At 41.0% G+C, this 27226-nt stretch overlaps 1 protein-coding gene across 1 annotated transcript in view; it reads left to right on the top strand.

Moving 5' to 3' along the window:
• The first annotated feature begins 7175 nt into the window (after positions 1–7175).
• Positions 7176–27226, top strand: part of LOC117960922 (kinase non-catalytic C-lobe domain-containing protein 1) — a 52155-nt gene continuing 32104 nt past the window's right edge. The window contains exons 1-8 of the mRNA XM_034899231.1: positions 7176–7734; positions 11970–12168; positions 15984–16042; positions 19008–19154; positions 22550–22667; positions 22758–22897; positions 24728–25363; positions 26513–26627. Coding sequence (XP_034755122.1) covers positions 7630–7734; positions 11970–12168; positions 15984–16042; positions 19008–19154; positions 22550–22667; positions 22758–22897; positions 24728–25363; positions 26513–26627 — 1519 coding nt within the window. The 5' untranslated portion in view covers positions 7176–7629. The remainder of the gene's footprint in view (positions 7735–11969; positions 12169–15983; positions 16043–19007; positions 19155–22549; positions 22668–22757; positions 22898–24727; positions 25364–26512; positions 26628–27226) is intronic.

The following is a 27226-nucleotide window of genomic DNA, read 5'->3' as shown; positions in this document are numbered from 1 at the left end:
ATATATATATATATATATATATATATATATATATATATATATATATATATATATATATATATATATAGTATATATACATTACAATTTGATTGAAAGAAACCGGTTTGACAACAGGTTAACCTATGTTTATTTCACTCCTCTGTTATGTACGAAACAGGAAATTTACTGTTAATCAAAAATGACGTTTCTGTTTGCACCTGACATACAAAATACATTGATAAAAAATGCTCATCAAAAAAGACTTAACTGGGTACTGTTGTGTAATATGAACTAAGAATCTGCAAAGATATCAACTTAGAATCTCAACATATTGACCTAATATCGGAAATATTGACTTATTTTCTTGATATATTTACTTAATATCTCAACACATTGACTTAATATCTTAACATGTTGCCTCAGTATCTCAAAATATTAAATTAATACCTCAAAATATTTACTAACAATCTCAAAATAAAAAGATACTTTAAAACAACAAATCTGAATATTGACTGAATATTTGAAAATATTGACTTAGTATCTCAATATGTTGACTTTATATCTCAAAATATTGACAATTAATGTCAAAGTAATGATAAACTTTAAAATGTTTATTTAGAATCTCAAAATATTGACTTAACATCTCTATATATAGTGGGGTTCGAAAGTTTGGGCACCCCAGGTAAACCTTTGTATTAATGTGCATAAAGAAGCCAAGAAAAGATGGAAAAACCTCCAAAAGGCATCACATGACAGAAGTTAGATTTTATTTCCATCATTTACACTTTCTAAATAGCAGAAAACACAAAAATGGTGTCTGCAAAAGTTTGGGCACTCTGCAGAGTTTATTGCATGCACCGCCCCCTTTGGAAATCTGAGACCTGACAGTGTCATGGATTGTTCTCAATCATCGTCTGGAAAGACCAGGTGATGCCAATCTTGCCCAGACTCATCTGACCTTGCCCCAACAATCAGCACAATGGCTTCTTCTAAGCAGTTGTCTAGAAAACTGAAACTGAAAATAGTTGACGCTCACAAAGCCGGAGAAGGCTATAAAAAAAATAGCAAAGGGTTTTCAGATGCCAATATCCTCCGTTTGGAATGTAATTAAGAAATAGCCGTCATCAGGAACAGTGGAAGACCGAGAAAAATATCATACAGAACAGCTTGCAGGATTGTGAGAAAAGCAGGTCCAAACTCACTATTGACTGCACGATCCATCCAGAAATACCTGGCAGACACTGGAGTTGTGCTACACCATTCCTCTATAAAGAGAGACTTGTACAGATACGGTCTTCATGGAAGAGTCATCAGATGAAAACTTCTTCTACGTCCCCCCCACAAAAATCTGCGTTTGAAGTTTGCTAATGAACATATAGCCTGATGCATTGTGGGACCAAGTTCTATGGACCGATGAGGTTAAAATAGAACTTTTGGGCCCGAATGGGCAAAGGTGCGTTTAGAGAAGAAAGGGCACAGAATTTAATGAAAAGAACCTCTGTCCAACTGTTTATCATGGGGGGGGGGGGGGGGTCACTCATACTTTGAGGTTATATTACATCCAGTTTCACAAGAAACATTTCACGAGAAGAAGGAAAAATGGATTCAATAAAATGTCGGCATATTTTGGAAGCTAACTTGATGCCATCTGTGAAAAAGCTGAAGTTAAAGAGAGGATGGCTTCTACAAATGGATAATGATCCTAAACACACCTCAAAATCCACAGTGAATTACATCAAAAGGTGACACAAACTGAAGGTTTTGCAATGGCCTTCACAATCTCCTGACCTCAACGACTGCAGATCACGCAGTTTCTAGGATATGCGACAACGGGGAAATGAAACGCCACAACAACGGTCACCGGGACACGATCCACAGTATCTGGGAGGTTGAAAATCTATGGATAGACCTTTTAAAAGAGCAGTGCGTGACAGACAGCCAATAAATCTCAAAGAACTGGAAGACTTCCGTAAGGACGAATGGGCGAAGATACCTCAAACAAGAATTGAAAGACTCTTTGCTGGATACAAGAAGCGTTTCCAAGTGTTATACTTGCCAAAGGAGGGTAAAAGGTATTAACTCTGCAGGGTGCCCAAACTTTTACACACTTCAATTTTTTGCTTTCTGTTATTTTGAAAGGGGAAATGATGGAAATGAAATCTAACTTTTTGTGACATAAAAAATTAACGTCTAATACGTCTCAAAATAATGAGAAACTTTAAAATAATGACTTAGAATCTCAAAATAAGAATATTGTCTAAAAGAATAATCTCAAAATATTGACTAAGTAGCTGAATATATTGACTCAGTATCTCCGAATATTGACAGAGAAGCTCAAAGTAATGAGAAACTTTAAAATATTGACTTTGTATCTCAATGTAATGACTTTTAGTATGTCAATATTTGACTCATTTTCTCAATTTATTAACTTAGTATCTCAGATTATTGACTAAGCTCCTATGGGTTGTATTTCCTGATTTATGAAACGCTCCTATGGATCATATTAGAAGGGTAGTAATAAACAATTCATATGGTCATATGTAGGCAATCAGTGGAGTTATATTCAAACTGAAAAGAGTAAAAAGATGTAGCTGAATCAGATTGAACTAAAGTTTAAAAAAACTGAAATAAAGCAAAACATCATGTTTGTGTCTCAAATATGGGAGTAGGCAAAAATGAGCAGCCATCATACAACCATATACTGTCAGATTCCAATGCCAAACTCATCACGGCTAAGTGCTCCCTCACTGTAAATGATTCAGCTGCTAATCCTTTTGAAGATGCAATATTTTCTGAAAGGATCTCTCAGTTGGCTAATGTACAATGCCAACACGGATCAAATAGACTGCCTTGTTCTCAAGTTGTAAAGTCATTATTGAGGAGATATGCCAGAATATGTATGATCACGTTAATTGCCTGGCTGCTGAAGGAATAAAAAGTATTTATATTTATTATCTCATCATGTCATAACGCTGAGCAGTCCACACGTGTAACAGTGGTTCCCCTCTGCGTGGCCAGAGAGAGCTCGCTATCACTGCTCAGCAGCCGCAGGGTACCGCCGGCATTATAGCAATCTCATTCCCTGCCACCCTGGGCTCAGCTGGCTCCCACACTGGCTTTCCATCATCACTAGCACGCAACACAAGATGATATTCAAATGGAGTGGGCAATTAAGATGGATCAAAGTGCATACAAATAGCAGTGAACCAGAACAAGAGTGCACAAGTGTGTGTCTGGATTTGTAATATATAAAAAGGAAGAAGGGTGGCTAAGGAGCTCCCGTTCCTCTAGAGGGTTGACATGCTTTATACCATGCCAGTAAAATAAACTCAATCTCCAGCTGTCGACTAGCTCAGTGATTCCCAACCAGGGGTTCATAACCCGATGGGTAATCACGCTGTTTCCAAGGGTTACGTAGGCTACATGATTGGGGAGCAGCTCGACTAATTTGAACAACAACAAAAAATTGAAATGATGGTTTGATTAAAAGAATATATCAGCTGTATCACCTGGACACTAGATGCTTTAGTTATGTAAGAGGGCTTAAAAACTAGTTTAAGAGGTTTAATTAGGTAGGGGAGAGTGGGATGGATGAAACATTCCAGTTTTCTCCGAGTGTGATGATGATAGACAGACATCCTTATGTCAGACCATAGACCATGTTAACCTCCTTCTATTACCCAAATATCATCCTGTTATTACCGCCGATAAATGAGTTTTGATGGTCAAAAGTGAACTTCCTAAGCGGTTACATTTTTTGGATTATTAATGAGTGATTTTCATTTAAAGGTTTGACTAAATGAAAATCCAGTAGACCATTTAGTGCTCTTCACAATCCCATACTTTCATATTGCATGCTTGTTTACATGGAAAGCAAAACAGGCTGTAATACGTTATTTTTCTATGTCTACGACCTGGCTGTAACTCCATGTATTTAAGTAAATGCACAAATATCTGTGTTTATATAATAATTGATGGAGGTGAGACATGGATAAGTAGATTTAGAAAGATGAAAATATATTTGGGCCCAACAGGTAGGGGGGTTGAGTTTTCCTATGTTATCCTATGGAGACTGTCGGGCTGTGGGGGGTTATTTGGATGTCCAGTGGTCTAACCTACGTAAAACCCTAGTGAAACAACATTTTCCACAATAGAAACATGATTTGAACGGAAAGACCGAAAAATGTCTGAATCCTCCACAGAACATGATATTTCAATAACCTTCATACGCGCTTCATGTTGACGGCAATGAGTTGTTGACAGACATTCATACTTTTGGAAGTACCATTCATGATATATAGTAAAATATTAAAGTTGTGGGAGGTTTATATGGCTTAAACTGTATGTTTCATTTGTCCCCCCATGCTGTTTTATTTGTCCCGTCCAGGAGGGACAGATGAAACATTACCACGTCCAACTTTTGCTGTAATAATTCCTAAATGGTTTTGTTCAAAGCTGAATAGGAAACTGTATTTGACAGATGACAGGAGTAGGTTGCTAGTGACGAAACATTAGCGTTCAGTGTGATTCGACCGCTTTGTAAATTACATTTCATTAAAAAGTGTTTCAACTGTCCCAGCTAAAAGTAATGGATAGCCTAGATTGTTAAAATAATTAGCTTAAAGTATTGCTCAATTGCATCATCAATGCAAAATGGTTAGTTAAAGTAGGCCTAGGCCTACTGACAGTTCAAATAATTGGCTAGCTAAAAGTAGGCCTGATGGCTAAATGGTTGAAAGAAAAACCCGGTCTCACGGAAATTCGGGAAATTGTCAAGTTTTTTGATTTATTGATTCGTCAACAGTAACACGATTTTCCCGTCTATTTCGCGGTGACCACGGGACACAATCCACGGTCTCTTGCTGGGGTACGCAACAAATGCCACCCAGCAGACAGACCGCCATACATGGAACGCGCTACCATGGGACGGTTGTAGTTAGGACAAGAACATCGGGGAAAAGCAGCAACTGGGACACGGTCCGAAGTCTCTGGGAGATGCAACAGGGAAATGTAAATATGGTGAAAAAGTGGGAGTTCATAGCTGCGATGTGAGCACTTGTAAAATATGACTTGAGAGTTTATAAAAAAAATATGTACTCGTAGATGCGATGTGAGCACTTGTAAAATATGACTTGAGAGCTTGTAAAAAAAATCTGTACTTGTGTTTTATGTTTTGTTTTTTCACTTGAGTCACTTTTCCAGTACAACCACAACTCAGTGATTACAACCTCTCGAATCTGCCACTGCAGTGTGCGCTCTCGCATTACACAGCAACGAGTCTGCGCTCTTGAGTTTTGTCTTAGACTTAGTCTTTGGAGCTCTGAGCCAACAGGACGGCCAGGGACAGCATGGTTTCTATCGCCTGATGAGGGACAACTCTGTCCGGCCTATTTCTGTAGCATGAAAGCTAGCGTTAGCTAACTAGCAGCCAGCCCGCTTCTAAATACTGTAAATACCTTTTAATTATCTCAACACTTTTTAACACTGGCGGTAAGCTCCAGGGTCCTGAAGCCACAGACGGACCGCAGTCAGTAGGGCTCGGCCAGCGTGGAAACATCGCTAGAAAGCTCCGCTGCCGACCTCGACGTGATCTGATCTACGGCGGTACGCGGAAAGCTCCAGAACCGGTAGCAGCGGCACATCCCCCCAGGAGCCCACCGCCAGTGTTGGTGGAATATCAAGTTAGCGAACTAACCCCGCTTATAAATAAATACATTTTAGTTATCCGAACACTTTTAACAGTCAAACTGAAAAACTCCCGGTGAGCTCCAGGTCCTGCAGCCGCGGACGGACCGCCGTCAGTGGGTATAACGCCATTTATTTGTAAATGTGCTTGTTGGTTAGTTCGCTTACGCTAGCTTGCTATTTTACAAGTGCTCACATTGCATCTACGCGCACTCTTTGCACCATATTCACCTTCATAGAAATGAAACGCCACACTCGTTGGACAGGGACAACAACGACAACCGGGACACGATCCACGGCCTGTGGGAGACGCAACAAAATGCGCAACTCGCAAAACCTTAGTTTTTTTTCCGGCTTTTCAATATTGCCTGACATCGTAATCGTGCTGTTGAATGAAAGATGCTTCCCATTGTAATACATTAGTTTCAAATCCGTGCTCACCACCACAAACACGAAACAATAGATTAAATAACATCACCATTTCACGAAATGCCATGAGACTGGACTGGAAATAATTGGCACAAATTAATGCATCAAAATTCATCACAATGCTGGAAGTTTTGCGTTGGATTGCTCAACATGTTACGGGGGAGGACCCCCCAGCAAGCACAGCGCCAGGATTCAAGTTTTGGATGGGCCAGACCAATTGTGGGTGGGCCTTAAATTTAAACATGTTATCAAGTCACTGATAATACAATTGACTTATATACTATTATATTATCTGTTCTGACATAATAGATATTTCAATAGCTTGATGCTCTTTAAATATGTTGTAAAAAAACATTGTACTCCCTGGTTATAATGTGTGCCCACCAAAACCTACGCCCTTGGTAGCAGAAATGTGGCCGGATTGGATCAGTGGGTGGAGCAGGCAGACATATACTGAGAGGTTTATGCCTTGACACAGAGGTCCAGGTTTTGAATCTGGCCTGTTATGATTTCCTACATGTCTCCCCCGTTTCTTACCTGTCCCATCAAATAAAGGCGGAAAAGCCCAAAATGAATCTCCTACCCTCATGTTCTTTTTAACTACCCAATTGTAATTACCCAAAATAACGTGATTGAGTCCACACAACACTCTGTGGCCAGTACAAATCTCTTCCTTCAGTAAGTTTGGGGAGTCTTATTTAATTTTATAGCATTTGAAAAAAAAAATTGAAGTGGTTTTGAAATAGTATTGAGTAAAAGTTGACATATTCTAGTCTGTGATTTTTCATCAACATACATTCCATTAATTTTAGTCGAAAAATTCCTAATTTCTGCATTTCTACCTCAAACATTAGGCATAATTTCCTATAAATGAGGTTCAGTGACCATACATCCAAAAACATGACTGTAAAACTAAAGTTAATAAGTTAGTGTTGTGACAAAAAAGTGACAAACACTGAAAAAAAGTGTAAAAAAAAAAGGGACATAAACGTAAGGAAAAGTTAAAAACACTGACTTTTTTGGAAAGACAACACAAGGGTTAAAATAAAGAGATAGTTGTGACTCAGACGTTGCGCTGGTAGCGGAGGCGTTGATCCAACGGTAGCATGCAGGCAGCGGGCGGCGGGCAGCGGGTAGCAGGCACTCTCCACGCTGCCAACACCGGCTCCTCCGCTCCGCTGGGAGGGGAAGAGGATTCACAAGACTGCAGCTTATCGCCTTCGGTGTGTCGCCTGTTTCTGCGGAGGTGCAGTAGTAATGCAGACTCAAAAACACGTGCCAAACCCCAACCCACCCCCTCACTCACGCCTCCTCCCGCCCCGGCTCGCTGGAGACTGTAGCCGGGCGACGGCGTTGTTTTTTGGAATGTCCTGTCCCGCAGTGACCGTCGACTGACTGCCGGACTGCAGCAATTAGACGACTCCCGTTGGTGCCCGGTGTAGCCAGGGAGCTGAGGCATGCCATCTGTCTCGACTGGAAACCTTGATATCTGGACCACCAGTCGCTTTACTACTTGAGGGAGCCAAAGTTACTGCAATGGAGACTTCTGGGAGCGATGCAGCGGTCTCATACTTGGGGAAAGCTGAAGAAAGAGACGCATACTATGATCTGGAGCACCTGCCTCCATTGCTGGAGGATGAGGTGAGACCATGTTATAGTGTTGGGATTCAGGGTTCAAAATGAACTTTTTCGTTCACCAGCCAAACGGCTAGTCAATGTTCAAATTTGACCAGACACCAAATAGATTATCATTGATTATTATCATTTTTTTCTGCATTTGGCTGGTTGTGGTGTATCTTAACCCTTGATAAAAAGATTAACAATAATTTTTAACACCTTTTCATTTCGACATTTGACATTTTCAACGCATTATTTTTTGCCTTTAACTTCACTACCACCACCTTACTACCATTATTTTACACTAAGTTTTGGAATCCATGGTCCATAACCCTCAGTGGAATGGAATTATACCTAATATTTGAGTCAATAAAGCAGTAATTATGAATTATTTTGACTAATAGTTAAGACCAGAGGAACATATGTTGAGTGGATGAGTTTGGTCAGGATACTGATTTGAAAACCTTTTCAATCTACACCTAAAATTCACTGAAAGTGATATCCCCCCATCTCTCCCCCACCTTTACTGTCTGTCCACTGTCACTCATAAATAAAGGGAAAAGGGGAAAAAGCCAAATTTGACCTGAGGAGAACAGGAGGGTTAAAAACCACGCGTATAAAAGCAAAATGACTATAATGTTCTTACATGTCCTTAGAACTTTTCACATTGGATACAAGTTGCTTACATTTTCATATTTAGGTAGGCCTACATATTTAACTAGGGTTGCAGTCAGGTGTAGGCCTTGGATTATTAGAACAATGCCCCTCAGATGCATCAATAAATTGTAATTTCATGTCCAATGTCTGCACGAGATGCAACTGATACTTCTTTCTTCTTCATATATTATGTGTCAGCCATAGAAATAGCCATGAACCAGCTTTGTCTGTAACTTATTCCCACAAAGAGTGGCAGAAGAAGAAGGTCTATGATGATTCAGATTCTTTACTGAAGTGAAAGTACCAATCATTTTAAAAGTAGTCTTACATTTGACAATATACATGCAACAAAATGTATTTAGTAAAACATACTTTACTATACAGTGTATGTAACTATACAGTTACAATAAGTAGTCAGGCCCCTCGAAAGATAAATCTTGGTAGCCCTGAGATAATTATTGGAGTCCAAAAAATCTGCTATATTAGTTTGTATTCATACTTGGAATTGAATCTTTGCTTTTTTGGATAATCGCCTACTATAGCCTTGAAGAGAAATGTAAGTTAAACGTGTAGAGGGGACATGTCTCTTTAGTGGGACTTCTAACAACTTCTACATCTTACATGTTAATGTAAGGGGCCATGACCAACACCCGTGTCTGTTTTTGTAGGGTGTCACAAACCAAAAACAAGCCAATGCTTTGTATTTTGAAACGTCATCATATATGTATGTACGATTTAAAATCTTAATTTGAAAATAACCATAGCTGTCAGATAAGTGGAGTTAAAAGTATGGTATTTCCATCTGAAATGGAGTGAAGTAGAAGTATTAAATAAGCATAACATGGATCTACTTAGGTACTTCAGAAGTGTACTTGATTAAATGTACTTTTGAGAGCGTAAGGAAGTTCAGTCACACATGGACTGATGGTGTTTTCCTCTCATTATCATCATGCACACCAGCAGTCTGATCAGAACCTTGGAGCTCAGAGGCAAACTTATGTAGGACAGCTATTTAACTTGAGGGGGAGGGGGGGGTGAGAGAGACTTCCAGCTTCCCTCTGCACTCTTCTCAAGGGAAACTGTCTATTTATGGGGCTGCTGCTGCTTATAGTGGCACTTTTCTGCCTTGTAATTGTGCTCTACCCTACTAGATAACATTGATACGCTTTGTTCGGCTGCTGCAATGCTCCTGCACCTACAAGAAAGTCACTGACATTCTTATCTGGCAGCCACTTCAGAGTTAAGTCAATGCAGTGGTTCTCAACCTGGGGGCCAGATAATGTCTTGGGGTGCGCCAGATGCTTGGGGTGGGAAATGACATAACATATTCTAGACTGAACAATGTTACATTACTGTGTGAGTTTGGTACATTTCATGTGTTATATTGAAATGTATGTAGAGCTGCATTTGTATCAGGAGGTCCTGGAAGACAGAAAGGGGCCTGAAGACCAATCAATATCCACAGAGCCTGGAGCACATTGGACAAGGCTAGGTGCTAACTAACACAAAAAACTATAATTTAAGACCGCAAGCATTATTTGTTTACATGTAATAATCAGAGCATTTACAAAAATTAGCAGGGGGAGGCGTGGCGATATAGCAGTTTACAGTTTGCAGCTCTCTTTCTCTCGTTGTTGAGGGTCATGGGGGCTGGGTCTCAAACACCAACCTTATTATTCTGGTTGGTCGTTACTCTAACCGGTTGAGAGATTTACTGTACTTTCACAGTTGGGGTAAAAATAAGTCCTCACTGAGAGTGGTCTAAATAGTGTCATGGAAGGAAAAGGGTCATGGAAGTACTGGATACAGTGTTTAACAGTGGTTGCTTTGTGAACCCCCACTCTTTTCCTCTTCCGGCCCTTCTGTCTGAGTTAAGGCCGGCTCCATCACTCCATTGCATAAATAGTGTCTGTGTGTGTTTGTGTGTGTGTGTGTGTTTTTGCATGTGCACGATATCATGTACTTTGTGTACTCGGGAGACTATTTCCGAGTATTCATGAAAATATGATATATGTTGTGTCAAGAAAAGCCGTAAGTTTGTATTCCATGCATCTTCATCCCCTTATCCGGTGTCAAGTTGCGCGGGCAGCAGCTCCAATAGGGGACCCCAAACTTCCCTTTCCCGAGCCACATCAACAATCTCTGACTGGGGGATCCCAAGGCGTTCCCAGGCCAGGTTGGAGATAAAATCCCTCCACCTAGTCCTGGGTCTTCCCCGGGGCCTCCTCCCAGCTGGACGTGCCTGGAACACCTCCCTAGGGAGGCGCCCAGGAGGCATCCTTACCAGATGCCCGAACCACCTCAACTGGCTCCTTTTGACATGAAGGAGCAGCGGCTCTACACCGAGCTCCTCTCAGATGACTGAGCTTCTCACCCTATCTCTAAGAGAGACGCCAGCCCTCCTCCTGTGGAAACCCATTTTGGCAGCTTGTACCCTGGATCTCGTTCTTTCGGTCATGACCCAGCCTTCATGACAATAGGTGAGGGCAGGAACAAAAACTGACCGGTAGATCGAGAGCTTTGCCTTCTTCTGCTCCATGGTCCCCTCACTCGCGAACCAGAACCCAAGGTATTTAAGGTCCTTCACTTGGGGTAAGGACTCATTCCCTACCTGAAGAAAGCAATTCCATCGGTTTCCTGCTGAGAACCATGGCCTCAGATTTAGAGGTGCTGATCCTCATCCCAGCCGCTTCACACTGCTTACTGTAAAGTCTTAAGTTAGCTGTTTCTGCTTTTCCCACTGTTTATCTTGAGTAACGTTATTTTAGGCTGAATCAAGCTGCCAGCTAGCGGTTAGCCAAATTAGCTGTTAGCTAAACTAACATTGTTAGCTTTCCACTGGAGGCCGACAGCAGACCGCTACTGTGGAACAGATTGTGCATTGCCGTAAATCCCCGGTAAATCCTCTTATATCGTGATTATCATCTGCACGTGCGCGAACATATTGCACATGCGCAGAACGGATCGTGCCAACAGGGGGCTTTGCGTTCTTGTTTACCTTGTTAAAGTAAGATAGGTTAACTTACTTGTGTGCGCTTCTCAAATGTTGTTTTAAACTCGTGGGATTTTTCCATTTCATAAATTTTCCCCATATTTTACCACCTTCCATTGTGAGGCAATTGCCTCTGTTGCTTTCTTCCAAATTTTGGTACCGCCATGATGCCAGGCGCGGGCATGGACTATGTTGCGTTAAATTTTACATGTAATGACGGAATTGTCTATGGCATAGACAGTTTAAAACAGGTCTATGGTCGAAAATGTCAATGTTATTTTCACTGTATAAGACATTGACAAAGACGAAAACTAAGGACATTTATGCACAATGTAATTTTATTTTTTTATTAGTTTTGCAAACACATTTTTAGAGTTATTTTTTTTTTCTAATGCCTCACATTTATTTTTATTTCAGTTGACGACGATGTTTTATCTCACCTATTTTACGTTATTTTGTTTGTCGTTAAAAATTATAACCTTGCCTGGGTCCAAATGCATGTTGGAGAATATGCACTCACTTCCTTCTCACTCCGCAACACAGGTCTGTGGATCGCAATTTCGGTGTCCGCCCTAATATATACGTATTGTGTTTGTGTGTGTGTCCACAGGAGAATGTGTCTCTGGCAGACATCCTTTCTTTGCGGGACAGCTGTCTGTCCGAGGAGGAGGTGTGGGCGGTGTGTGCAGAGTGCGTCCTGGCGCTGCAGACTATCCGACCCTCCCACCTCTTCCACACCCTGTGCATAACACCAGACACTCTGGCCTTCAACGCCCATGGGAATGTTTGCTTCATGGAGCAGCTGAGTGGTGAGTGTACAGCACTCTCATTTATGTGTTCGAGCAATAATTAAACCCCATTCCACTTCCATTGGATTGCCCTTGATTTGCACTTTTTGCACTATACAAGGCTTGTATTCTTATTTTGCAGGTTTGACTTGGTTGGCATGCTACTGATGGAACTGACTGATAATAGTAGTTATTTTTTTGATTTGAGATTTCTCATGACTGAACATTCACAAAATCAGCTTCACTTGTTGTCAGCTTGTGCAGCAGCATTTTCGTCAATAACAGCAAAAAAACAAAACACACAAACAAGTAAACACACAACAAATACAGGCAAACAATAGACAATGATTATATGGTAGACTGAAAGTAAGCAAAATGGCGTCAAAAAAGTGCGGTTGCCATGACACGAGTAACAATATTGCGGTTTAAGTGACGTTAAAATTAAATTGACTGTGTAATTAGAGTACTAAAGCAAGAGTCAGTAGCATAATATAAATTATGTTAACCTGTGACCACAAATATTGAAAAGTAAGTACTTAGCCCAAACCGGCTCCCCCTGTACCGCCGTATAAAAGACAGCGTTTCCCTTATGTTGCCGTGACGGCCCACCACAGTCACTGTCCGGAGGATAGAGTCTTACAACTTAGGGTGTCAGTTTATTTAAGCCTGTTGTTGTATTAGTGTATAGTTCTTGCAAATTTAAGTCAACTGGTGTTTTTGTTGTTGGTGTTCTCCACCTGCTACCTAAATTGCAGGTATGATATGATCACGATCGGACGCCCTCGCTGGAGGGGTGGGGGTTGTTGTTTGGACAGACCTGCCCCCACTGTTAAAAAAAAATCCTAAAGCAAACACTGAAAGGGGCTGCGATGATGAATCTCAGTAACTCTTCAACAGGGTTCATTGCAGTTAATTAATGACTGCAGTAGCAGCAGAACGCCGGCGTCCCCAACGAGGAGCATAATGTCCTCCGGTGGTTTTCAATAAATTTGGACCTTGTGCTAAGGTTTAGCATCGCAAGCTGTGCGTTTCTGGTCAGGGCTCTGTGGGAAATGGGATCAGCACCATTTGGAGAGTGTGTTGAATCTCTCAGCTCATGCTACCTGTTGTGCTAAAAATGCTGTAGGCACACATGACTCACCAAGCTCTCGCCATCAAAGGCTGTCTTTTTCTCTCTCTCTCTCTCTCTCTCTCTCCATCTTATTCACTGCCAATTTCACTGTGCTACAGTTCTTCCTGAATAAAAAGGGTTGAACTATCGTGTCCTTCTTTTTCTACTCATGTCTGTCCTTTTCTCCTTCATGTTTGTTTGAACTGTCAACCTCTCGGAGAGGAGAGGAGATGAAAAATGCATAGGAGTAGAGGGGAAAAAAATAGGTGAAAGGAAAAGGGAAAAAAGAGGAGACCAGAAGAGATGAACAAATAGGGAAGCAAGGAAAAGAGGTGAGTAAAAGAGAGCTAAGGTGAGAGGAAAGAAAATGAAGGAGAGGAGAGGAATTGGGAGGGGAAGGGACAAAAGGGGAGGATAGGTGAGGACACTAGATGAAAAAGGATCTGGCGGCCACGTTCTGTTCTGATGAATTGTTCATCATTCGAAGGAGCTGATTGGATTAGATTTCACTGGAATTTCATGCGACAAATAAAATTAATTTGATTGAATTTAAGACGATGGGGAAAGGGAATGAAAAAGATAGCAAAGTAATGAAATAGGAGAGGAAGAAAGAGAAGGAAAATGGGAATATGTAAGCAGTAAAAGGGGGAAAAAAGAGGAGATGAGATTGAACAAGGCTCATGATGAAAGAAAGTTAAAGAAGGGAGGACAGGAAATATAAAAGAAGAGGAGATAATAGAAAAAGAGGATAAAGGAAGTGAGAGAATAAGAAGGGAAAGGAAGTAAAAAGAGTAAAAAATGGACAGAGAAAGGAATGAAAAGAGGCAAGGAAAAGAGATGAGGAAGGAAAGGAAGGAGAGTAGGAAAGAGAAGAAAAGGAAAATGGGAAGAGGCAGGGAAGGAAAAGAGAGATGAGAGGAAAGGAGGAAAGGAAAGGGAGGAGAACATGAATGTAAAGGAATAAGGAGAGGAGAGAAAGGAAAAAAGCGAAGGTGAAGAAATGGAGATCGGCCTTGTTACACACGGGAGGGGAAGTCATAACTCCAGTAGACCAACCCAGATCTGTCATGACCCACTTTATTCCCCTCCCTCTCCTTCTATCTCTCCTTCTCTCACTCTTGGAACAACCTTTCTCTCCCTCAAGCGGCAACTTCTGCGAAAAGTGAAGCCAATGTGGAAGTGGCACTAACCTGCATTCTATCTAATATCCAGCAGGGGGCTAAAAAAGAGGTCAGACTGTATAAAAGTCCATGAGAAAATCCCCCTTTTTCACACTTGATTTAAACCTTTTCCTAAAAGGTTTAAGTCCTCAATTGTAGTTTCAAGTCTTCTTAAATACAGCCCGATGCTCATTTTGTAAATCATGGTTCCATTTTCTTAAAAATAGACAATAAATTGGGGGATGTTTTAGGCTACTTGCCATCGTGCCTATCAGGACAGAGGCTTAGCATTGTGTATCCATGACACCGTGTTCATTCCAATAGCTGTGAACTTGTTTAGGGTGATGTCCATGTTACAAAAAATTTCTCAATCAACCAAGCTAGCTAGCTTCCGCAAGTGTTAGCTAGGTAACTTGATGGGAAAGCCTACCAAGCAGCTCTCTGTCCTGCCGTAGATGCTGATGAACGGCGTTTAGACCAGCAAGCCGCGGCGATTCCTTAAAACATCCCCAATTGTTCCGTTCAGCACGTGACATGGCAAGCCAAGGCAACAGTTGCGTCTTTATAGTTCATAGACTGTATAAGTTATAGTATAGGGGATAGACTGTATAAGTTATAGGTCATAGACTGTATAGGTTATAGTATAGGTCATAGTCTGTATAAGTTATACTATAGGTCATAGACTATAAGTTATAGTACAAGTCATAGACTGTATAAGTTATAGTATAGGTCATAGACTGTATACGTTATAGTTTGTAGAAGAATTACAGAGAGAGCGTGCAGCAGGACAGTTCAGCAGGGTGTTTGGTCTGTGCGCTCTGCTTCCTGTCACCAAGGGCGCGGGCCGGCAGATTAGTGACATGCACACGGACTCCAAATCACTTTCAACTAATCTTCTACACCCCTGCCCCACCTAGCCTATGCAATGAGAAGCTACTCATTTGGTCTATGTCTTATTCAATTGCATGTTTTCACACAAAAATGAGCTTAAGACACATTATCAGAGTTTAAAATTGCATTGTTATATTGTTTTGAATTCTGTGTTTTCAGTGTTTATTTACAATTAAAAGGGTTGTTAATCTAAGTAATATTTAGAACACCATTAAGCAGTCCTTCCAGGATTTCGCTGCCTTTTCTTGGGATTGTTGCAGCCCAAAATGCTTGATGTTGCAGGAGCTTTTGTTAAATATTGTGATAAAAGTGGCAATGTTTTTTGTATTTTTGTTGCAATGAAGTGGCGGGAGACAGAGAAAGTTGCAAAAAAAACTTTTTGGGCTTTAACTTATCATTGCACTTACAATAACGAGCATAGCTGTCCTTAATTTAGGTCCTCCTTAGGTTTTTCCTGCATTCACTTTGTGTGGTTGCATTGTTACGGCGGACTTTGGTGTTTTACATGTATACAGAATGCGGCTGTGCTTGTTCACCGGTCTGTAGTTGTTCAGCATACTCCTGATCAGCATCTCATTCTGGTGGATGCTTAGCATGTAGGTTACACTACAGACCTGACATGGCTGAATACGGCTGTAACGGTGCAGTTAATTGGTTTGTTTTTCTCCTTGCAGATGACCCAGAAGGCTCCTTTGTCCCTCCTGAATTGGACACCACAGGCAGCACATTTGAGGTGAGAAAGGCCAAATGTTCTTATAGATTTTTCTTCTGGTCACCGATCTGACTGACTGACTGACCGACTGTTATTGCCACTTTGCATCACACCTCCAACCGGCCCCGTCAGTCACCGCCCACCACGAGCCTGGGTCTGTCTGAGGTTTCTCCCTAAAAGGGAGTTTTTCCTCGCCAATGTCGCACCATGCTTGTTCTTGGGGGAATTACTAGAATTGTTAGATCTTTGTAAATTATAGTGTGGTCCAGACCTACTCTATCTGTAAACTGTTAACTGTTATGATGTGAAACTATGAATAAAATTGAATTGATTTGAAGTTGCACACAGTCCCCACTAAGGCACCTTGGTGATTTTTGCTGAGGGAGGGTTTGGAGAGTTTCTTTCCTCCCCTAAAATTCCCCACATAGGACAGCTGTCATTCATCTACAAACTCACCTCAGTCACCTCTAACTGATAATGTGACACAGGGAGGAGGCGGTTTGTACTCTAACATGCATGTTTTGCACTTGTAACAGAGTTTTTCTATACATTTGCTTAAGTGTGCGTGTCACTCTCAGTGGTCTCTCACCATTACGGAAAAGCTACTGGCCGGATTTTCATGAAACTTCCTTTTTTACTTTCATAAACACATTAACACTGCGTTTGGATCCTGCAGGACAACACAAATCGGCGGATCTGGCAGTTATCAGTTTTGAAGGTGTCATGGCAAAATTTCACTTTATGAAGGGTTTTGTACCATTAATATGCGTTCCCCCAGCCTGCCTAGAAATGATGATTGGTGTAAACAGACTCCTGGGGATCCTGCTCTGCAACCGCAGAAAATGAAAGCTCAGATAGGCCTAGCTGGACTCTTCCCCTTATGAGGTCATAAGGGGCAAGGTAACCTCCCCTTTCTCTGCTTTGTCCACCGAGAGAACGTTGCCCACCAATGAGAGAGACATCACGGCTTTTAAACAAGCAAAGTGGCAGTTAGTCAAGGCCACACCCCCTGCCTCCACCTTGACTTCAGATACAGTATTAAGGGACCACTAAGGTCTATATAAAAGAGAGTTCAGCTACAGTATAAGGGACCATTAAGGTCTATATAAAAGCATCCAAAGAGCAGTGTCATAGAACCTTTAACTTTGCTGCTTGGTGTGAGCCATGGATGTATAAAGGGAACGGTGAAAGAAAAGGGTCAAAAAATAAACTGCGGAAAAGCTCCAAGAATTAATCTAGAGAAAAATAAATAAACTGTGTGTCTCTGGATTTTGTTGAAGTTGAAAACAAGCTTAAAACCGGTCATGAACCGCTCGCCGGCTGCAGGGATTGGGTTTTGCATTAACATGAAATGGGCAGAAAGGAATAGCACGCGGACAAAAGGAACATTCTTTTCCCAAACACCCCTTTGCCACAACACAGTGCTTTCTACAGTAACTGTGGTATCTTCCTGGTTTTAGCAACTTTTCTGTTAGCAACTTACTCACAGACCTTCGTCTGAATTTATCATTGTTTTTGTTTTGGGAGTCGAGCCTAGCCCTCAAACCAAGGGCCAGACATGTAATGTTCATTGACATGCTTTTGTTTTATTGAAAAAGTAAAATATCTATGATTCTTTTACTGCATCTTGCTTTTTTGTCTATACCTTTATCGCTTATTCTGTCCTTTTTGTCGCTTTCTAAGATATATTTTGTCACTTTCCAGCATTTATTACGCCTTTTGTCGGATTAAAGCCCTTTAAAAGTCAGCAAAAAAGTTCCAAAGCAAATCAAGCTAAAACTATTACAGCCTGATTATGAAAAGTCTCTGCTTCTGGGGGAATTGCTGATTCTTAAAGTCGGCAAATCTGTCAAATTCTGCTTTCAACGTCACGTAATTAATGCAGTTTGAAAACCAATGTCCCGTGTTTTTGGTTTGGCACACAACGAGGCATACCTGATCTAAATCCGCAAGGGGCCTTTGACACGCGTTCCAGGGTATGGTCTTGGCAGAGGTCTGCTCTCACCAAGTCCCGTCTAGTTAACAATATTTCTGGTACATCAGTGGTGGAATTAAAAAAATATTAATTTTGTTTTCAACCTGTATAATAACCTGACTTCTTATGTATCTTGCCCATTAGTACAATGTTATCTGACCAAACCCATATTAGGCCACAAATGGCCCCAACTACAGTAATAAAGCCCCAGTTGATATGCACCAGAATGATCAATTGAAGGACTGTCACTCATTTGAAACTTTTGACAGACTGGTTGCAACTTTTCAGTGAAGCCCTGAAACATTAACTCCTCTAGTCCATCATCGGGCAGAATACAACTGCAGCTCCATGTGAGAATGTGTCCGGTTTAATAAATGATTCATGCTCTTTCATTCATCTTTAGGTACTCCCTTACACATCTGAGTCTGCTATGCTTTAGGAGCAGTCTAGAAATAGGTCCTTTTGCTGCATCTGATCTGACTGGGTTCTAACGTCTTTTGCATACAAATGTGAATCGAGTGCGTCACTGTTCTCACCAAAACATGAAAACATTCACACCAGAGTTATGTAACTTGATTTAAAAAAAAAAAAAAAAAAAATCTTCATGTGTTTTCCTAATGGATATATTACCAAAGTAACGGCCTACATTTGAGAAAAAAAGGCCTTCAGTCGAGTATTTACTCTTCTGTTTAGGTGAACCACACCGGGATCCACCTTGCACGTGTTTACCACATAAGTATGGGTTCAGACCTTGGTCAGTTGAGGGTGTCATGGTTACATCTGCAATGTGAACTAGGTACCTGGTTCAAACCCACTGCTGACCATAATACCCACTGTCAGTGTAGCAAAGCAGAACATAAGCTCTGTCATAAATATGTACAATACAAAATGTTAAGAAGACCCTGTATTTTCTCCAGTCTTTCACAGATTCAGATCTCTGTACTGCAGCTGGTTCCTGATGATGATGGTGATGATGATAGTGTTTTCTTTTCCCTTCATCCCCGGCTGCAGGGCCATGTTTACTCTCTGGGCTCTACGCTGTCTGCCGCACTGAGCTTTGTCATCGAGCCAGAGCTGGAGGCGGAGCTGGGGGAAGAGATCCAGAGGCTGTTGGAGCAGATGCAGGAGGAGAAGCCCGAGAGCAGGCCGCTCCTGCAGGTAGAAACACTCTGCTGACTCTTCCTATCTGCAATGATTTATGGAAAGGTGTCAAAAAAGTCAGAATGTGTTGAGTGAAAAATGTGCAAACAATAGGCTCGTTGGAAACAAGTCAGGTCTGCTTAGAACCGATTACCTATGATTGCTGCCCAATGAATGCCAGTTACATTTGTGTCCGACTTGCTCTGATGTCATGGACACGTAGGCAGCAAGAACCTCACAAGATCAAGGCGGACGCAGTTTATAAACCCAGTCGACGCAGCTGCTCTGCACCGCCTGCAAGACCCAGGGTATGATGGGAAACGCCTGGCGCTCAGCTAAACTAACAACTGATTGGTTCAGAATTGACTCATGATGAGTCAAAAACTTTTTGTTTTATCGTTTTTGAATTGGAGGGATTTGAATTGCTATTTGTCTGATTTAAAGCCTAAATCCGATTGCAGATCATCTACAGTCTGTTGTTTAACATCTGCAACGGTAGAGCATTTTAACAGCTACTCTGTCACAATAAAAACAAGCTGCTCTCGTCCAATTTACAGGCTAGGAGAAGTTCATCTCCAACGAGTCTAATATTTAATATGCGCATGGGAAGATTTATAGTCCAGGATGAAAGATAATGCGTAGTGTAGTGACTAGGGGTGGACGTTGAGTATCAATGAACGTGACATTGGGGGACTGGGGCCAGCCCTCTGTAGTGCAGAGTCCGGTAATAATTCACCGAGCCACGTCTCTGGGAAGCAAAAAACGGCTATGTGGAACAAGTTGGTGGTTTTCCTCACCACTAGCTGAAGTTCGTCCAGTATTCTTGCACAGTAAGCGCACGTTAGAGAAATATCCCAGGTAGTGGAGTGCAAAATCCTCAGTTGCCAAGCTGTACAAGCAATGGAGTGTGGAATAATTAGAGATCTCACTTTCACTGATTGAGACACTTTTAAGAGATTTAGTTCTTATTCATTAGTGCTGCAGTATGCAGAAAAAAAACTGCTATATAAAACCTACAAAACAGTAAAGTAATGAACCCACACAAGAAAGTAAACATTGTCATAATGACAACAAAAAGCGAAATGGACCTGTGAACATCCATAATACAACATATACATATAATAAAATGCCCAACACACTCCATGTGATGGAAATTTACAATCAAAATCACTCAATCCAAATTATAAGAGACTTTGGCAGGAATATGCTATTTACACACAAAATGCATTAGAGCCCCAATCGATTAAGGATTTTTAAGGCCGATACTGATACAAATATTTGGTTATTTAAAAATCCGATATGCCGAAAAACAAAATCGAGAAATGTTTCACAACACATAAACAGATTTCCATAAGATTAGTTATTCGTAGTTATTTATGAGTTTTCACAAATATAATATGATAACAATTAGTTTTGTCAAAACAGAACAGAGAAACATCAAAAATACATTAAAGTTCTGATAAATGAAATATATAAAAATACAAACTTAAGATATGAAACTCAAAGTCCTTTGAACAAAAAAAAATAAAAATCAGTGTTGCTATCAGGGACGGTGTAACGCGTCCTCTGGTGGACAAACTATGCAACGTCATCACTCACAGGGACGTTGTAGAGCGTCCTCTGGTGGACAGACTTTGCAACGCCATCACTAACGGGTACGTTGTAGAGCGCCCTCTGGTGGACAGACCATGCAACGCCATGGCTAACGGGGACGTTGTAGAGCGTCCTCTGGTGGACAGACTATGCAACGCCATCCCTAACGGGGACACTGTAGAGCGCCCTCTGGCGGACAGACTATGCAACACCATCACTAACAGGGACGTTGTAGAGCTTCCTCTGGTGGACAGACTACGCAATGCCGACGCTCATAACATGGTTGACTTTCCGTTTTTATTTTTTAAATATTAATTTATCAGAATCATTTATTTGTCTTTTTTTATTTTAAACAGGCCAATATAAATGCCGACACCTATATATTGGGAAATGCCTAATATCGGCCTATAGTATAGGGTGACCAGACGTCCCCGGTTTCCGGGTGGCCAGTCCCCGGCTTCCGGGTGGCCAGTCCCAGGCTGTATCTGTCCCCGGAAATGTCCCCAGTTTTCAGTGTGACTTAGACGCAAGACAGCCAGAGCCAGCGCTGCTGAGAGCTCAGAGATGATTCAGAAAGCCGTATTTTACGATGCTAAAGTCACTGATTGTTTACATGGAGTCTGGTGGGTTTAGCAAATGCAATTTCACAGACTTTCATGTTTTAAAAAGGATCTTAACCTTCAACAGAAAGGTCGACCTCCTTAGAAATCCTTTCCATAATGTTGTCAGACACTTAGAATATTAATCTGAGTCTGTCAGTAGCAAAACAAGCACTTTTATGAACGTAAATACAAGCTGGAGAATTGTTCTATTAACTTACACTGTAGCTTGTTTCTCTGCTGCCGACTGCAGCGATCTCGTTTAATGCTGGATCAATGTCAAAGGAAAATATTTCCTCAATAGTTTTTATTGTATCCGATACTAATGAGCTGTTGCAGAAACAAGCCTGAAGCAGTACAGCAAAAGCTGTCAGATAAATGTAGTTCAGTAAACATTACAACATTCCCTCTGAGGTGTAGTGGAGTACAAGTATAAAGTATCAGCAGGGGTGGATGTAGGATCAGACCTTTTGGGGGGGGGGGGGGGGGGGGGGGGGGGGGGGGGGGGGGGGGGGGGGGGGGCTCAGCCCCTATGAGAACACCTCTAGTGTCCCCGTTTTAACTTTTACAAAAATAAAAACATGACGTGTTTTGGAGGTATATCCGCTTCGGAGTTGAAAATGTCCCCGGAATTTGTCTGAGAAGTGTCTTCTGCCTCCACCCGTGAATGTTTTTCCTTTCTTCAAAGGAGACCGATTCGTCCAAACGTAGTCATTGTGTTGTTGGTTGCTTACACTGCCCATATTTTGAAGAAAATCTGTAACTGTAGCACATGCTAGCGCTAGCCTGCTAGCTCGTTCTCGATGGCAAAACACTGCTACAACACACTAGTTCACCATAATCTCCATAAGAAGTACTTCCTGTCCCTGTTCTGCAGGGATTCCACAAGTGGCCCTCGTCTCCCAGCTAATGCTGCCTTGGAGTGACCAACGTTGGAGAAAGTAGCTGATGGATCTTACCCAGCTACTGAGCATGTGCAACTCCCAAAATAGATAGTATAGAAGTGTGACGTCTCACTCTGTAGCTAAAAGAGAGACCTAAACACACAGGGTGAAAACAGGAGCAGCAGCAATGTGCAGTTCACCAAAAATATGGTGTTTTTTGATAATGAAACCATGTAAACCTATTCTGTTACAACCTCTAAATACAGTTATGAATCGGAAAATTAGCATAATATGGGCACTTTAATATTACAAACCTGCAAGTGTAATACTCCCACAGGACATCCTGGCTCTGGCTGAAGCAAGGCTGTCTCATACCTCCTCTGCAGCCGTGTGCCGGAAACTGTCCTCTGTTGGGCGTCGGGTGCTCTCCATCGAATCCGTATCAACCTTTCAAGGTCTTTTTATCATCTCAATTCACGCGTCAGCGCTTGGTCTCGGCTGCGATATTTCTCCTAGTACTAATTGCTCTCTTTATATATCCACAGATGGACAGGAAGGCTCATGGGAGGCAAGATGGCAGCATCCCACACCCAGATGTCTGCTTACAAGACTGAGCTTGGATGATAATACCAAAGACCTGTGTGTTGACAGTTCTGTTAAAGCAAATGGTCTGTCCAGGCAGCAGGTATGTGACAGTTTTAGCTATACACATTTTTTTCAAGAAGCTGCTTCCGTGGAGGAAGAAATCATTTAAAGTACACCAGAATGTGCCGCAGTAGGCTAAAGGTTAAGTGCACCGACTCCTCCCTCCCTTTTACACTTGTAAAGCTAGCATTTAAAAAAGGTAACCTTAGCGGTGTTTTCCCGAAGTTTGTGTAAGTCTGCAATAAATCCAATTTCTTATTCGGGATTACGATTGAGACTCCTAACGATCACAACAAAATAGCGATTATCTTTAATCTTTAACATTACATTTTGGAAGTAAACTCTTATTCTGTTTGAGAAAAAAAATAGTTTTTTGTTTCTTTAATAAATACATTATCTATTTAAAAGTAAATGACTAATCAAGGTAAATCATCATGATTTAAATATTGACCAAAATAATTGTAATTAGGATTTTTTTTTTTTTATCATGATCAAGCAGCTCTTCTTAGGTGCCGATATTTGGCAGGGGAGAGGGAAGTCCTTTATGAAAATGTTATATTTTCTAATTAAGAAAATGCAATTTTATATTATGTTGAACCATTATTATTACCGTATCTAAAATGTTTGAAAAGCTAAAGCAGATGATAAATACACTCAGGACTCCTCAAAAAGCGTAAAGGTCCCATGCCATGGTGCTCTTTGGATGCTTTTATATATTACTACCCTAATACTGTATCTGAAGTCTCTTTTATATAGACCTTAGTGGTCCCTTAATATTGTATCGGAAGTCTCTTTTATATAGACCTTAGTGTTCCCCTGATACTGTATCTGAAGTCTCTTTTAGATAGACCTTAGTGTCCCCTAATACTGTATCTGATGTCTCTTTTATATAGCCTTTAAAGGTCCCCTAATACTATATCTGATGTCTCTTTTATATAGACCTTAGTGGTCTTCTAATACTGTACCCGAAATCTCTTTCCCAAAATTTAGCCTTGGTGCATAATCTTTTTTTAAAGACAGAACTTGCAAAAGAAGTCCACTGGGGACCAACTACAACCATTATATCTGAGAAAAATCATTTAGTTAATTTCGATGCTCATATGTTGGTTGCCAGCAGTATACTATGAGTTAATCAGCTGCAGGGGATCATGACAAGAGCCTCTGAACACCTGTTTATGATATTCTTACTTTTAATTATGAGCATCAAGAACACAATGCAGTTGGCTGCATGTGTGTCAGCTGGTCTTGTTTGCTTGTGTTCAACGTATCCACAGATACAAATACAGTGTATGTGAATTATTGATAAAGGTGATTATTAAGTTATTAAATCCAAAATAAGCCCAAACCCTTTGAAAATAGCTACAAGATAGCTCTAGCAGACGCTGCACTGCGATAACAAACAAAAACAAATTGGTGCATTTGGTTTTGTTTCCAATTCCTGTCAGCCACCTCTATCAGCTATCAAAAGGCCCATGCTAAGACTGATCATCATTGCAGTGACCATAGTGCCTCGCACTTTTCCACTATTCTTCAAACTGATAGCGGTCTTACTTTAAACTGCATATTCTTCCTCATCAGTTCCTGTTCACCACCACCACCATCTTAATGAAATCCAGAGCCAGACCTGGTCCATATATGATGATAGTTAATTATGCACTCTTTGGTAAAAATTAGGTTTTCCGATCTTTCCATCATCTCTTAGTCGTTTTGATCTATTTTTCTCCTGATAAAATTGACCATGGTTTATTAGCTCGGTTTCAGTTTTTAAGTTATACAATCTTTTTTTTTTACACCCATTTATGTATAATTAATATTATTTAGGCTTTCTGCTTAAACAAATGCCTGTTTATGCTAACACTGTGTTCTGCAGGTGTGCGGGGGCTGGGACTCCTCTCTCTGGGCGGAGGATATGGACAGCGGTGAAGGAGATGACAGGATCTTGGCAGATGAGTTGGACTGCAGGTCCCACAACAGCTCCCCAGTGAGGAAGAGAGCCCAGCAGAGGCTGAACAGAGTGAGGGGGGCTCTGAACCGCTCTTGCTCTGTCCCAGACTCCAACAACCCCCCTTGTCTTTCCCCTCGTACTCACGGAGATATCAGTATACCCATATCTGACCTCACAGAGATCGGAGCGGATGAACATTTGAGCTGCAAGTCGGTGTGGACTAACCGACTTCCACAACTTGACCGAGGCAAGTCCTGCGAGTCGTACCCACACAGTAGCACTGAGTATTGGGCGAAAGCCGTTGTGAACAACCAAATGTCACAAGGAAATGAGGACGGTGCAGAGACATTATGCACTGGGGAAACAAAGATTCAACGTTGCCATGAATGTGAATCGAAAGACTGCAACCAGGATTCAGCATCTTCCTGTACTTCCTGTCAGGAGCTGGAAATGGAGCACGGCCCTACTGAGGACCAGAGCTTGGTGAACCACAGCCTGTACATAACTAATAACTACATGACCAAAAGCATGCTGTGTCTCAATGAAGAATCTCAGGATGAGGTGAGTCAGTGCCGGATGGCTCTCAAACCTCTGACTTTGCACCTGAGTCCCGGATTGTTTCATGTCTGGTGCTGTTATGGAAGCCCACTAAAGACTTGTCTTTCTGCGAAGAAGTGGCTGTGAAAGAGAAAGATGGAAACATGAAAATATTCTTGTGGCGAGGTTGGGGTATATGTTTGTTTAGGAATGGGAACATTTGGATAAACCATGTTTTTTTAATAATGTATCTTCTCTTGAATGCTATGTAATGAGTTGTAGCTTGAGAAGAAGCAGAGTTGAGCTAAATTAGTCTGTAACCACGGCGTTCCACTTCTCCGGTGTCGCCGGATGTCATTCTTTTCGGCCGGATGTCCGTTACCTCCTGCTTTCTTTCCGTCTTTCCTTTTGGTAATTTTAAACTCCGTTGGATTTATGAGGACTATGGTTAACTCTCATGTTTTCCTCGGGTCAAAATGACCTGTTTTCTTGTATCAGTGTTCTTTTCAACTACCCAAAATAACATGATTGATTTGACACAATGCTCTTTGGCAAGTACAAATCTCTACTTTCATTCATTTTATTTCTACTTTCATCTTATTCAATTTTATAGCATTTGAAAAACAAACTGAAGTGGTTTTGAAATAGTATTGAGTAAAAGTTGACGTATTCCAGTCTGTGATTATCCATCGACATCCATTCCTTTTAATTTTAGTTAGTTTTAATTAGTTTTTCTTCATTTCTGCTTTCCTAACTCAAACATGAGGTATAATTTCCTCTAAATGAGGTTTATTGACAATAAATTCCAAAAATAACCGTGAAACAAAAGTTAATAATTTAGTGTTGCATGTTGTAAAAGTCAAAAAAGTGACAAACATCGGAAAAAAGCATCAAAAGTGTTGTGTGGAAGAAAAAGACGAATGTAAGAAAGTGGAAAGAAAATCGATAAAAAGGGTCAACAAGATTGTTGATTTTCAATTTTGACGGGAAGAAAACACAAGGGTTAACTGCTCCTCAGATCTCTGCAAGGTAATTCCAGACAGCTAGCTAGACTATCTGTCCAATCTGAGTTCTCTGTTGCACAACTACAACAACCTTCACAAGGCTAGTGTGTAGCGGCACTTGATTACTTCAGTTATTTCTGTTAAACTGGGCTTCTTCTTTATTTTCTAGTGGATCTCTCTGAGAGAGGTACTGACTCGGTGTGGATGCAAGCTGACAGTTAATGAGCTATGGGCTTTGTGTTACACGTGCCTGTCCTCACTGCAGACCTACATTGACTTTCCAGGTGATTTTAACCACTCCAACTCTTGCAAGAACTATTGAGATTCCAATAGGGCTGCACGGTACGACAAAAATATCTAATTGTGATTATGTTTTATTGACATTGCGATTGCAATATGATTCACGATATTGGAGAGAATGATCTTTATGTCTCATTTTTATGGAAAAGTATTAAATGAAAATGATTATAGTGCGATTTTTGCAAAGATCTGTACCAAACAAAGGTTTTTTTTCTATAGTCTGTATGATACAATGTGTAGCCTGGGACATCTCTTTGGCACCACAAGACTTAATTCACATATTTAGCTTTTAACAAATATTGCCCCCCACGCCTCTTGTGACTTGGATATTGCACTAGTCCATATTGATACAATTGCTATTGATTGTGCAGCCCTAGATCCCAACATATTATGTAAGCACATCCTGTTCTATATATATGCTATATCCTATATATATATACAGTGGTGTGAAAAAGTGTTTGCCCCCTTCCTCATTTCCTGTTCCTTTGCATGTTTGTCATACTTGAGTGTTTCGGAACATCAAACCAATTTAAACAATAGTCAAGGACAACACAAGTAAACACAAAATGCAATTTGTAAATGA

The sequence above is a fragment of the Etheostoma cragini genome, chromosome 17 (genome assembly GCF_013103735.1).
Source record: "Etheostoma cragini isolate CJK2018 chromosome 17, CSU_Ecrag_1.0, whole genome shotgun sequence".
Taxonomy (NCBI): domain Eukaryota; kingdom Metazoa; phylum Chordata; class Actinopteri; order Perciformes; family Percidae; genus Etheostoma; species Etheostoma cragini.
Note: the sequence above shows the minus strand (reverse complement) of the source record. Positions and strands in the feature narration are given on the sequence as shown.